This window comes from Bos taurus, chromosome 11 (assembly GCF_002263795.3).
Source record: "Bos taurus isolate L1 Dominette 01449 registration number 42190680 breed Hereford chromosome 11, ARS-UCD2.0, whole genome shotgun sequence".
Lineage (NCBI taxonomy): Eukaryota > Metazoa > Chordata > Mammalia > Artiodactyla > Bovidae > Bos > Bos taurus.
The window spans coordinates 38079833-38094691 of record NC_037338.1 but is presented as its reverse complement, the minus strand read 5'-3'; the positions used below and the strand labels follow the sequence as shown (position 1 = coordinate 38094691).

The 14859-nt window shown below is 33.5% G+C and overlaps 1 protein-coding gene across 3 annotated transcripts in view; it reads left to right on the top strand.

The window, feature by feature from the left end:
* CCDC88A (coiled-coil domain containing 88A) overlaps window positions 1-14859 on the top strand; it is a 118460-nt gene that overhangs the window by 33848 nt on the left and 69753 nt on the right. For all 3 annotated transcript variants that reach the window (XM_005212640.5, XM_024998823.2, NM_001206209.1), the window contains exons 4-8: window positions 1874-1943; window positions 4293-4351; window positions 7017-7100; window positions 8625-8765; window positions 13771-13943. In XM_005212640.5, coding sequence (XP_005212697.1) covers window positions 1874-1943; window positions 4293-4351; window positions 7017-7100; window positions 8625-8765; window positions 13771-13943 — 527 coding nt within the window. The remainder of the gene's footprint in view (window positions 1-1873; window positions 1944-4292; window positions 4352-7016; window positions 7101-8624; window positions 8766-13770; window positions 13944-14859) is intronic.

The following is a 14859-nucleotide window of genomic DNA, read 5'->3' as shown; positions in this document are numbered from 1 at the left end:
AAAAGAACAAAAAGAATTCTGGAACTATATACTCAACAAAATCATAAAAAATGAGAAAAAAATAAGAACAAGGAAACTAAAAATTACAATTAATTTGACATTTATTTAAGTCCATTTAGCTGTTATATACTTGGCTATAGCATGTTTATCTTGAGATAACTTGCTTTTAACTTGAAAATTCACTTATTAAATACCCCCAAACTCAGTAGTATCTGTTGGAGTAAGTGATTATAGCAGTTTTTGACACTTATTTTTAATATTCTTAACAATATTTACATAATATTTTAACTGTATTCTTTATTGTGTTCAGCATATACTAAATATGTACTTTAAATGTGTGCATATTTTTGGTGTTAGTTTTTTTAAGAACTAGTGAATATAATACTGAAGAAAAAATTTTATAACTTTCTTATACATATCTGTAACAAATTATAGATAAAAGATCAATTCTAACTAGCCTCTGGTATCATGCTGTTCTCTGGCTATAAGAAAACACTTGTAGATCACACAGTTTTTTAAAAGCAATACAAATTAGGTTTTCATGGTTATTTGCTTCTTTGTCATAGTATTAAAGTAAAGAATGATTCCGAAAGAAATAATTATTTCTTTTCTATTATTTTCTGAGGAAAAAATTATTCCTCAGCAGCTAATATGTCTGTGTAGTGAAAGCCCAATAGTTAAGCACTTATTAGTATTTAATATTGCAAAGATTCAGTATTACCACATTACAGTGATCAATCTGTAGTCTCTTTCTTCCCAGACTCTTTGTAGTGTGTCATTGTTGGTGGTTGTAATGGTAGACATGGTGTGTTCTTTCATTTGCTCAAAGAACAGAAGATGCATCCTGGGTATATAAATAAAATGAGTAATTCGGAAGCATTCAGTTCTTTCTGAATCATTCTCTACCATCAAAATTTGTATATATTCTTGTCATAAAAAGTTTGACAGAAGTCAAAGGGAGTGAAACATCTGTTTTTGATAGGAGATAAATAATGATTCGCTGAGGAAGAATCATTCACTTTTTTGAAAATGATCATAAGATAGGATTTTAATGAACTAACTGGCTTTCTTAATTTTACTATCAGTTGTTTTTTTAGTTCTCTTAGAAGTAGTAAAAAATAAAACAACAAAAAGTACACATACTTGAATTTTTATTGAAGAAGCTTGTTTAATTATCTTATACCTAAAATTCAGTTCAACTTGGACATTTTTGTTTTATGGACATCTAATATTATAATTTTAGTTATTTAAGTCATTAACTTATAGTTACAACAGATTTAAGACTTTAGTTACCTTTTTTTCACATTTTGTAAGCTTTTTAATTGCAGTATACCAGTGTAGGTATCAGAGAAGGCAATGGCAACCCACTCCAGTACTCTTGCCTGGAAAATCCCATGGATGGAGGAGCCTGGTAGGCTGCAGTCCATGGGGTCGCAAAGAGTTGGACACAACTGAGCGACTTCACTTTAACTTTTCACTTTCATGCATTGGAGAAGGAAATGGCAACCCACTCTAGTGTTCTTGCCTGGAGAATTCCATGGACGGGGGAGCCTGGTGGGCTGCAGTCTGTGGGGTTGCGAAGAGTCAGACACAACTGAGCGACTTCACTTTCACTTTTCACTTTCATGCTTTGGAGAAGGAAATGGCAATCCACTCTAGTGTTCTTGCCTGGAGAATTCCATGGACGGGGGAGCCTGGTGGGCTGCCGTCTATGGGATCGCACAGAGTCGGAAGCGACTGGAGCAACTTGGCAGCAGCAGCAGCAGTGTAGGTATAGCATGCCTAAGAGATGTGCAAATGGTAAGTTATAGCTTGTTGAGTAATAACCCTGTCAGCTTTTCTCATACGCCAGCCTTTGTGTATCTTTTTATAGGAGACTTTGCAGCAGTTGATCATGATGTCATTGCCAAATGTCTTAATCATTGGCAAAAATCCCTTTTCTGGTAAGTATTAAAATTAGCATAATTTGATAATAAAGATAATACCATCTTTGTGTAGTGTTGTAATGCTTACTAAGATCTTGATTATTTCCATTAACACACTACGTTTTTCATCAGTCTGTAGGGAAAGTTGGAGGTGATAATCCATTCTGTATAGAGAAAATGAACAGAATATTTGTAAGTTGTAGCAGAATCAGACAAGCATAACTAAGCATTGACCTACCAAATTGATACTTTTCTGTGATGATTTTTAGTGCCTTAAAGATAAGTATGGAAGATAAGTACAGTAGTTAAAAGCTTAGAAAAATATAAGCTTTCAAAAGAAGTGATTTAGAAGTGACTTCTAGGATTCTGTTCACTCTGTTCCGGGTGTTTGCTTTGGGCTTCCCAGGTGGCGCTGGTGGTAAAGAACATGTCTGTCAATGCTAGAGATATAAGATATGAGGGTTTGATTACTGGGTGGAAAAGATGCCCTGGAGAAGGAAAGGTAGCCCACTCTAATATTCTTGCCTGGAGAATCCCATGGACAGAGGAGCTGGGTGGACTACAGTCCATAGAATTGCAGAGTCGGACATGACTAATTAGCCACACACGCACCATTGCCAGAGTTGTTTGAATCTAAGGTTTTACTGATTAATTCCCAAGTGGTGCTAGTAGTAAACAATCCACCTGCCGAAGCAAGAGAAGAGTTCTATTCCTGGGTTGGGAAGGTCCCCTGGAGGAGGAAATGGTAACCCAGTCCAATATTCTTACCTGGAAAATCCCATGGACAGAGGAGCCTGGCAGGCTATAGTTCATGGGGCCACAAAGAGCTGGACATGACTGAGCATGCATACACATTTTCTAATTTATATTAAACTACTTTTGAATGGAAAAAAGATGAGAAATAGTTTCTTAGATCATTTAAATTATTTTCTTCAAAGTTTCTTCCCTTTACCAGATTTTAATTGTGACATGTTCAGGGTTTTAATTTTTGAACAATTGGGAAAATTAACAGCTACCTAACAGTTTCAACAAAGGACTTAATTCTTACAGGCTACATGTAACCCAAATCAAGTATATCTTCTCCAGTTCCGACCTTCAGTCAAAACAAAGATAAAACCAAAATAAAAACTAAATGCAGGCAGCTGGTTTTGTTGAGGAAACTACCCATTAAATGGGGGTGAATTAGGAGGTTATGTGCTCTTTCAAGACATTCTGGAATGTTTAAATATACAAATAAAAAATGAAAAAGTGTTGTATGTAGAATGAAATTGTTTTTAATTCCACATATATTTAGGATTTACTTACCAAGTTAGAGGGACCAGGAATATAAAGAAAATGGTTTATGTTCTGGAGGATCTTGTGTTTTGGTGGGTGATAAACAGATTACTGGGTCATGTAATAATTAATGCAAAATAGATGTAAAAATGTTAAGACTTATAAAATATGGAGCTATTGATTATTCTTAAAGTTGGCAAATTAGTGAGGGTTGGAGACCACTGGTATTTGGGTCAAGGAAGACTACACAGAGATGTAAGAGCTGTGCATATTATTGTGATTAGTAAGTAGTTCATTAGAGGAGAGGGGTAGCGATGAAAGACAGGCAGAGGGAGTAACAGAAGTTATGGCAGTGGCATGTGTATTTATGTATATTTAGGGAAGGGTGATTAGTGTAGCTAAGAAGGTTTCATGGAGAGTAGGAGGAATTATTTGAAAAGAAAATTTGGACTGACTTGTAGACAGATTGGCTTGATGGTGAAATTCTGGAGTGACTCAGTATTTTAAGAAAATTTGGATTGAATACTGTTGGACAGTGAATATACTTTCCAGCTCTGTTACAGACCATTACTTTTATCCTGCTTGTTATATACCTTTATTTTACCAGCCTCACTGTAACTGACATTTAAGATTTTGATTCTGATGACTCTACATAATGGAAAAGCCATTTAAATTTTATAGGTAGATGAATCATATAAGATAGGTGTTTCAGAAAAAAAAGCCAGTAGGCCTAAAAGAAGCCAAACTTATTCGGGACCATTTTGGCTGACTCTGGCATGTCTCTATAGCAGCAGTTCTTAATTTGGTATCCTGTTGTAATATAATAATTTATGGAGAAGTAGTGGATTTACAGTTAGCATCCTTTATCACATAGAGCTTTGAAAGCTTTTTTATCTGTACTGCAGCCTTTCAAATTTGAGATCCTTGCACATTTCTTCTGCTGTTACGATATTGTGCACATAAAGAGCTGCTCTTTTGAATTCACTGTACTTAGAAACTTAATTCCTTGATCAAGTTGTGAATACCATTTTACCACTATCACAAAGTTGAACTTAAGTAAAATGTTGTACCTAGTAATTATTTTCATTTCAGAACAAGGCACAGAAGAAGTTAAAAAATTGCTTTTGCTTTTACTGGGTTGTGCAGTTCAGGTAAGTTAAAATATTTCATATTTTTATTTTAATAAGTTTTTGTAAATTTTTGAGGCTCTACTTTCTGAAAGACTTAAAGGATGGGCCTTTGCTGTTCAGAGTCCATGTTAGAAATTTTAACATATCTGTATAAGCTAAGGAGATTCTGAAGAAAAACACTTTTTGTTACTTTATTTCAAATTTATTTATAAATTTGTCATATATGTCAAATATGACACTATTTGTCAGATAGTCATATATGATAGCATAAATTATGTTTATGTTAATTTAATTCTTTTAATTTAATTAAAATTAATTTTTTTAAAATACTGAGGCTTTTAAAGACCCCAGTCTTGACAGGTTCCCTAAAGGTACCCTGAAAACCTCTCCCAAAACATCCTTATGACTTATGCGTGTATGTGTATGTGTTATTGAAGGGAAGAGGAGTGATGATCAAAAGGCAGAAATTATGAAGTCTCAGTCATCTGCTGGCTTAGAAGTTAGTTACTGTAATAGAATTAGAAATCTCTTCAGTGCCCATAACACTTTAAGAACTGTATATAAAGAAAAAAGAGCTTAATTTTAGTGGAAAAAGTTTGCTAATGCTTATTTAGTCTTCATGTGAGTCTTTATAATTGGAAGTAAAACTATTTGTAGTTCTGTTTTTAACACCAGACTTTTTATGCTCTAGAACTGGACTGTCAGTAGAATAGCCACTAGCCACATGTTGCTGTTTAAGCTTAAATTAATTACAGTTAAATAAAATTACAATCTCAATTGCTCATTTGCACTAGTTACATTTCAATACTCAGCCATAGGTAGCTCTTGAGTACTGTGTAGGACAACACTGATTTTCTGATTTTTCAGTTTCAAAATTTCTGTCTTCTCATTCTGTTTTCCATCTTGGTACTCTCTCCTTTCTAGCCTTCAAGAACCTATCAACTTCATCCTATATTCTTTAAGAAAGTCTAGCCTGTTTATTCTTTAAGAAAGTCTAGCCTTCTTAAAACTTCTAAAGTTTGAATAGAGGTGAGATTTAGTACAAATTTTAGGTATTTTAAAGGTAAAGGAAGAATTCTCATTGATTTGTGTTGAGATTGTGTTAAAGGGTGAGCTTTTAAAGATAGTATAAATATAAACAGTGGCTCTAGGACTTAGAAAAGGGAACTGTAGTATATGTTTAATTTAAACCTAAATCAGCCAGAGGTATGGCAGTTGAATTATGACTCTTCATGGAGTCATAGTTATTATAACCCTGGCATTTAATGTATGCTCATTGGCTCAAACTATTGGGCAACACTTTTGGAAGCATAAAATTTAAAAATTGGGGTTACCATACCTAAAAAGTTATTTTATATATGCTACAAAGGTACTATCTGAAAGTCATTCTTAATTGTTCTCACTATGCCTGTCAGATATTAGTCAGTAGACCAAAAATCTTGTTTTTAAACCTGGTAATTTTTATCACATGTTCCCCAAAACTCTGACTTCCTCGTTACAACTGAAAACTTTACATTTCTTGTAATTTAATTTTAAATATTTTTGTATTATCCTATTAATTTTGTTTTTATAGGATGAGGAACTTTCTGCACTGATAGAAATGTGCTTAATTAAGTTAAATTGTGTGGCAATAGAAATAGAATATTATAATGTAATATGTAGAGTATAAATCAGAACCTTACTAAGTTTCTTATTGACCAAAGACCCAATTTTTCTTTTTTGAGTTTAGTGCCTTCTAGTGAGTTCAGTAATTGGCCCAAAAGATGCAGCTAAGCTAGACAAGGCAGTGCTGTCTATTTTGTATGCACTTCTCATTTGATAGCTGTAAAAATACAGTTACACAAACAGTTGGATTACAGTATAAGAGATGTCGAGGGAAGACAGAATAAAACAGTAAGATGCATGTTAAGCTCTTATTCAGTACTGATTGGAAAGGAAAAGATAAGGTTTGCATTATAACATTTTTAGTTTATATCAAGATTTTTTTAACGTACACAATGAAGAATTGCTGCCTTTATTCCACTTGCTACATGTGTACTTGTATATACATTCTTAAATTTTGCCCCGGTAACTTTTTGTTAGAAACAGATCAAATATTTATTGTATTATCTTACATGTTTTGAACTGGGCCACAAAAAGAGATTTCTTTCATTGAGACTGATAGGATAAAGATGTGAGAATGAATTGTAAGCTTGAAGTAAAAATTGCTTAGAATTTTTTTTTTCCAAGAAGAAAGGCTGTGTTGTTTGATGACAGCCAAAGACTGACTGAGCATTTTGGCTATATTCCGAATTCTGCCACTGACTCACTGTGTTTTTTGGCAAGTAACTTATCCTCCCTGAAACAAGTTCTTGATTCTTTATTTCTCTGTTTGTAAAGTTAGCATAATAATATTGTACTGACCTCACATGAGTTGTGTAATGATTACCTGCTTTAGAACTTTTCAGCATACAAGTAATACGGATTTTCAGTACCTTAGTTTTTAAATAAATATTTCTAAATTTTAATCTTTTTATTAGGTAAGTATATTAGAGAGATCATTTAAATGCAAAACAAAACCCTCATTGTGCTGTTTAAACCCTCATTGTAGCCAAGCTTTTTAGCCTAATGAGTTTTTACTTATTTACAACATATTAACAACTACACCCTATAAAGTATGAGTGATTGTTCTATTCATTTCCCTTAGTGTCAGAAAAAAGAAGAATTTATTGAAAGAATTCAAGGTTTAGATTTTGATACGAAAGCAGCAGTTGCCGCACATATTCAAGAGGTAATAATCTGTATAAAATGTTTATGTGTTTTTTATGAAGCTCATCATACATTATATTTGTGTATCTCCCCAAATACTTAAAGTCATAACTTAAGCAAGAATAAATAAAAATCAAATATAGATGCACTCTGCTTTTAGGCAAATCGTCCTCTTTTCTTTAGACATAGCTTCTTAAGTGAATCATCTATAATGGCACAGTGCTGACTACAGATGTACTGTTGACTTTATCCATAGGGATATAGGCAGAAAGTGCTATCTGAGGAATGTATATTTCTTTGTTAGACAGCATAGCATGCATGATATAGTGAATGGAAACAGCATAAAGTGGATCACTGGCTGTAATTCAAATTAAAATGAGCTAAGGTAATGTATTATGTCACTCCAGTGATTTTGTTTTAATGAATGGGCACAGCAGAATTTCTATTCAAGATATTGCTTGAATTATAAATACATTAGTGATTTGTAACATCCATGTAAAAGCTAAATATAGGACATAATGTGCAATGTCAAATAATTGAAGTTAATATTTGTTAAGTTTTTTTTTTAAGCTGTTTGTGCTTTTTTAAAAGCTATTTCTGCATCTTCTTGTCTTGGGCTTTTAATCTTGTATACTTATTAGTTTTTAGAACTACAGTGTGTTAACTTTTACATGTTGATTAGAGAGAACTAAGGAAATGGAAGGGGGAAGAGTTGTATTTAAATAATCTCTATTTAAATCACTTTGTGTTCCATATGTTATCTTTTCTGTTAGTTAATGTTCATAGAACTCTGCTTTCTTGTCAGTAATATGGTCAACAGTAAGCATATTAGTACATAACAAGATACAGTTTTGTTGGTAGTTTCCCTTTATATATATGTTTCCATTAGCTTTGTGATTTGTATTTTATTTTGAATAAATGTTGAGTGCCACACGTTACTGAATTTGCCACCATTCTTGAAAGTGTTATTTTTCTGTTTATTGTGAAAATTAAAGCAAAATATCAGAATCACAGTGAGAAATGGAAAACAAGAAATAAGTATTTCACTTATATAACTTCTCCATTCTTTTAAAAATCTTTATTAGGAGTCCTTTTCTCCTAAGGTGCTATGATAGTGTCACCTCAGAAACTGTAAAAACTTTGCTTTTCAAGAATAAAATTGCAATAATATTATATAGTATAGGATTAGAAAAAACTTTTGCTTTTGATTTCAGTTACAATTAATTTAGTCTTATCTAAGGAAATGATCAATTGATTCTATTAAAACAGTTGTCAGAAGTAATAGTATTACCTTTCCTTAGGAATGCCTTGAATTAAATCTTATTTTTTAGTTAGAAGGTAAAAATAAATTCATTTAAAGACTATATTTAGTGAAAATAATTTTTAGTAGAAGCTTTTTCAGCATTCGTTAATTTGAAATGTTTTTATACATGTTTACTTTTCATATTTTTATTATATGGGATATATAATATTTAACCTAATGTACTAAGATTTATTTTTAAGTATTAACTATTTAAAAGTTGTTTATTTTGGTTGCTTTCTAAAGGTAACCCATAATCAGGAAAATGTGTTTGATCTACAATGGATGGAAGTGACTGATATGTCTCAGGAGGAAATAGAACCACTCTTGAAAAATATGGTATTGCATCTAAAAAGGCTTATAGATGAGAGAGATGAACATTCAGAGGTTTGTAAATTTCTTTTTGTATATTATGAAAGTTTCCTTTCCAAAAAACTTCAGAGATTTTTGAGAATTGATAGTCTGTCTCTTAGGGACAGGTAATAAGGTGCTGTATGTCTTTTGTGTAACACAGGAACCAGAAAGGATGCATAAGAGCCCCGAAGTGCTAGTAAACATACTGCAATTAGATTTTATTTTCCCCTTCCTTTTAAATTACTCTGATTTTGTTCTTCTGTGTTTTTTTAAAAACTCATCCCTATAGTTCTGGCAACAAGTATGAAACCAGAGTTCTGGAAAAAGTATAAAACTAAAAATATCGTTGATGTAAGTGGAAAAACCATTGCTTTTTCAAAGTTTAAGAATTTGATTAAGGTTAATTTTGTAGTTTCATTGCCACATTTTGAGACTGTAAAAAATGTGTTAATAAAAGGAGAATAACAGGTGTTCTGAATAAAATGTCCCACAAAAGTTCTCAAATTTTTGTAGCAATTTAATGAGGTGTGATTTTTAAAAAAGAATTATTATAAGCTCTTTTAAGAAAGTACTTTGCTTTTAAAAGGAGTAAAATTGCACCAGACTTTTTGGTTGCATTCTTTGAGAGCAGTTTATAATTTTTAGAGAAGTCTAGACGTTAGTGCATGTGGTGGTGAGTAATATTTTCTTAATAGCAGACCAAAATACTCTGTCATTCTGGAGATTGTAAAACTTTGATCAGTTGTTCAATTTACATGAGAGAAACAGATTTGAGTTTATTTATGGAGAATTTGATTAGTCTTGGGACTAATGAAAGACTATATAGGAGAAATTTCTAGAGATGCTTTTGGAATAAAAAGCTTTCTCATTGCTCTATAAAATATATTCCTTTCTGATGGGAATTTTTAGCTTTTCTTATGGCTTTAAAAGAGAAGAATATATAGGAAATAAAGAAACGTTTTTTAAAGCAACAGCTAAATTTTTAAAAAATTTAAGACAGTGAGATCAAAGGAAGAAAAGAATGAGTTTCAAAACATTCCTAGAATATATGAAACCACCTACCCTGAGATACTCAGATCACTTTATTTTCAGTCAGTCTTGAACCATATGCTGTATCTTCTTTTTTATATTAGTAATGTTTTTACTGTTTTAGTAAAACCACTTTCAGTATGTATCCTGGCGGGCAGTAGTACTCACACTGGGAGTTCAAGTGGGTATCCTAGCACTCAAATCCTCCACTTGCTGGCATAGCCAGAATTGGGCAGCCACAGGCTATCCACGGGGGGTGCTCCCCCTTGTCAGAACAGAGAGCCCTTTCCTCTGTTTTTATTGATCTTTTGTCATTTGTTTCACTTTGATGTAGAAAGTATAATTTGGTCACATTGTTTTTAATTATACTTTTTTTTCCTTAATGCTATGAAACAAGGATCTCTTCAGTCATCTTTTGAAAGTGAAAGTGGCTCAGTTGTGTCAGACTCTTTGTAACCCTGTGGACTGTAGCCTGCCAGGCTCCTCTGTCCATGGAATTCTCCAGACCAGAATACTGGAGTGGGTAGCTGTTCCCTTCTCCAAGGGATCTTCCCAACCCAGGGTTTGAACCTGGGTCTCCTGCACTGCAGGCGGGTTCTTGACCATCTGAGCCGCCAGGGAAGCCCAAGAGTACTGCAGTGGGTAGCATGTCCTCCAGCAGCATTTTCCCAGGCCAGGATCTTCTTTGACTAAACTCCAGCAGGATCGTCTCCTTTTACTAAAAACTAGGTATTTATTGTCACTGTTTAGGCCAAGCTTTGTATTGTAGATTTATTGTGTACTTAATCTTAGTACATGTACACAATAATCTCATTTTATAGATGAAGATTCTAAAGTTCAGAGAGGTTAGGTGACTTGCCCATTCTAACTCCAACACTTGTGATCCTGACCTTTATAATACCTTTGCCTAAATCTCTGCTCTGATACTTTTCCTTAATGATGAATTCTGTAATTATCGTCACCTGAAATTTTTAGCCTTGTTGTATCATATGTTCATTCTTCAACGTATATTGATAAATACCTACTTTTTGTAAGAACTTTTACTAGAGTATGTGAGAGCAACAGACTTTCAAAGAAGAACCAAAGATGGTTACAGTCGAATAGAGAAATTATTTTAATAAGTGAGTTAACTGTAATAAAAGTTGGTAAGTGACAAGTACCGAAAAAGAGACATGGATCTAAATGTTGTACTATGTGTGTGTGTTAGTCGCTCAGTCGTGTCCGCCTCTTTGCGACCCCATGGACTGTATCCCGCCAGGCCTCTCTGTCCATTGAATTCTCCAGGCAAGAATTCTAGAGTGGGTTGCCATTTCCTTCTCCGAAATGTTGTACTATAGGAATTTAAAGAAGAAAGATTACTTGCAACTGGTAGTGGAATACCTAAGATTGGAAGGATCAGAGAAAGCTTTTCAGAAATTAAAAGTATGCCTTAATAACATTTCCTATCAGACTTTTGAAAATGTTTGGAGTTCTTGAGCTCAAGAAACTACCACTATTAGAGAAAAGGCAAAATGGAAAGTACCTCTGGGTACTCTCTTAATTCTTAACACTAGGTTTCTTTCTTTTTATTTTATTTATTTATTTATTTTTATTTTATTTATTTTAGTTGGAGGCTAATTACTTTATAATATTGTAGTGGTTTTTGCCATACAGTGATATGAATCAGCCATGGATTTACATGTGTTCCCCATCCTGAACCCTTCTCCCACCTCCCTACCCATGGTTTCTTTCTTTTTAAAAAATATTTTGCATCCATAGATCTTTTGTGCTCTGTTTGTTTTCAACTGGAAATTGTTGATATACTTTAATTTTACCACCTGCTAATTTCAAATATAATATGTATCTTCAGTACTTTTCTTGAGTTTTCTGTTTTGTGAATAATTTGGTTAAATATTTTTGAGCAGCTTTTTGTATTCACTACTCTGCTGGATAACATCAGGGATACAAAGGAAGTATAAGGAAGGTTGTATCTGATTTATTTTAAAAAAGCACATTGTAAATGAAAAATAAGGTGGCATGTAATTAAGTACTAGTTTCTGTATGAAACAGATATTTAGTAATTACCATATGCAGATACTGATGGTTCACAGGTAAAGAATTTGCCTGCAAATGCTGGAGACATGGGAGACGCAAGTTCAGTTGCTGGGTCAGAAAGATCCCCTGGAGGAGGAAATGGCAACCCACTCCAGTATTCTTGCCTGAAAAAATCCCATGAACAGAGGAGCCTAGCGAGCTACAGTCCAGAGTCACAAAGAATCAGACATGACTGAGCACAGACACACACACATGTATGCAGGTTCTTTTGTTAAAGACTAGAGATGTTATAAGGCAATATTAAAGATAATTGAGACAGTAAGAAAATAGGCAAATAAAAGCTGACTCCGTGAAGTTCGAGCTTGGGCTGCTGTGGAAATTAGTAACACTATTCACAGAGGCAGTGGAGTTGGGCTGGACATACTAAGTAGTAGATAGACAAGATGAAGTAGTGTCAGTGAGCAAACCATCCTTTGAAACGTAACATTGAAAGAGAAATAGAAGGATAATAAAGGGGAAAATGTGATTTTTTTCCCTTCCCTAGATAGTAGAAACTTGTATGTCTTTTAAGAACAAGGAGAAAAAAGCAATAGGAAGAGAGAAACTGAAAATGTTACAGAAGTAAGGAATATGTGTTGGGAATAAGAGATGCATAAAAATGGAGGAATTTATTGCAGGTGGTTCTGTTTCTTTGACAAATTGAAGGAGAGTTCATTTGTTGGAAGTAATGATAGCAGTTTGTAGTTGAGGGCTTATGTAGAGAAAAGGGAATATATTTACATCTGCCTTTATGGGAAAATTTTGCCAGGAAACGATCAAGATTTTCAGTGAAAGAATTGATGGACATTGGAAAGAGCTTAATTGAAAGTGGATGACAACTTCTGTAGTAGGGCTGTAATTTATTTGTTTAGTTTTTTTAGAGTTCTTTATCACCTTGGAACAGGAATAGAAAAATTGATAGTAGGTAAGGAAAATGACATAGCATTTTAAGTCAGACTTGAATTTGAATTTGTGTTATATTCGTGTGTAACTTTAAGTTATTTAATCTATATGTGCCTCAGTTTCCTTAGGTCTAAAATAGATGTACAGCCTCTGTTGCCAATTATAGTATTGGATGGGATCTTGTTGGATCTAGCTAGGAGTTCTATAAATATTTTTTCCCTTTTGTTTTTTCCCTGAAGAGTGAACAAACCATAGTCAAAGAGTGACATAGTAGTGTTAAATTAGAAAGTAAGGGTGACATTTAACAGCCTAATTGCAGTTTCAGGCCAAATAGGAACTCTAGAGTAGCCAATAATAATCTGTTTGACTGGGCAGAAGGGGAGAGTTGAGTGAGTGGAGGTTCAGGCATAGGAATGGTGATATAGGAGTAATGTTCTAGTAAAGAAGGCTAAGGAACTATATTTTTTATTTTTTAAACTTGAAATTAGCCTCTTGTGCTACTGGTTACTGTATTGGACAGAACAGTTACAGACATACTAATCCTGAGTTAATTCCTTTACTGTGTCAACAAATCTTCTATGCCTTTCCAACAGTTGCTATTTGTTCTACATGTTTTACCACAATTTATTAATTTTTGTTAGAACACTGGGAAGGGAAAAAAGTATTGTCTTGTTTTTGTGTTATCTACTAAATAACTCAACCATGTACTGTTGAATGAAACTTTTTTAAAAAATGACAGCTAAATATGTCAAAGTTAAGGGACTTACCTGGCGGTGCTGTCTTTAAGTCACCATGCAAGGGGTGTGGGTTTGATCCCTGCTTGGGGAACTAAGATCCCACGTGCTGTGTGGCATAGTCAAAAAACAAAAAGTTCACCATTAATGATGAAGATATTAAATAAATAAGACATTTTTGACCAATGCATTCTTTCTGATATTGTAGTATAACACTTAGAATTAGTGACTAGTGTTGTGTATCTGGTTCTCTGATATGTAAAACACTAAAAGGGCTTCTGTGGTCTCTGTCTCCTTAGACTATTGTAGAGCTCTCTGAAGAGCGGGATGGTCTTCATTTTCTACCCCACGCCTCTTCATCTGCACAGTCACCTTGTGGTTCTCCAGGCATGAAGCGAACGGAAAGTCGGCAGCATCTGTCAGTGGAGCTGGCAGATGCTAAGGCCAAGATAAGAAGGCTTAGGCAGGAATTGTAAGTTGCTACTAGTCAAGGCTCGTTGAATTTATATGGTTGCAAAGGTGACCTAATGCAATGTTTTTAGGCTTATGAAATTGCGTGGTTCCCAGTTGCTAGGCTGTGTCACAGTTTTCAGTAGTATTTGTCAAAATGAAGACACTATCAAAGTTTTCTTAATGCTAAATCTTATCAACTTAAAGGATGACCTGTATCCTGTATCTATGTACTTCCTATTCTTCTAGTGTTAGGATGTCCTTTCTTTTATAAAATAATGTTTTTCCTTTGCAAATTAAGGTTGGCTTAATTTTTTTATTTTTTCATTCCATGAAATCCAAAATACAACCACTGATACAAATGGTTAAGTTTAGCTTTTTCAAAATTAATGTTATAAAATGAATTTTTGGTGTACAGTATTACAGAAAAATAATTTTGTGTATCTTCTGCATGGAGTAATTGAAATGCCTGAGTCACATACCTAAAAATGGTAAATATTCAGATTGGTTAGTGCTGATAAAATTAATATATTTATTTAACTTTCAAAAATCATTACAGGAAAATCAGTATAAATGTCACATTGGTGAATAACTTGTAAAGACCCAACCAGTCTCTGCTGGAGATTTTTTTATATTGCACTTTAAAAAACAAAGGAGTTGTGTGTTATAGGCTTTTTCTTTCCTTGTTTTTTTTCATTTTTGGGGGGGGATTTGTTTTCTTGGGATTTAGGCTTTGGGGTGTAGATTTTAAATTTAAAACCACCATATAGCAATTAAGTTTATTGACTGTTTAAAGCAGTTAGTTTTAAGAAAGTGGTTGAATATGCAAGGTAGAAAAAATATACAGTCCATAGGAAAATTTGAAAACAAGAAAATACAGCTTTCATTGTGAATGTCTGCGGTATTATGTATCTGTTGAAGTGAATACGCCCAAGATA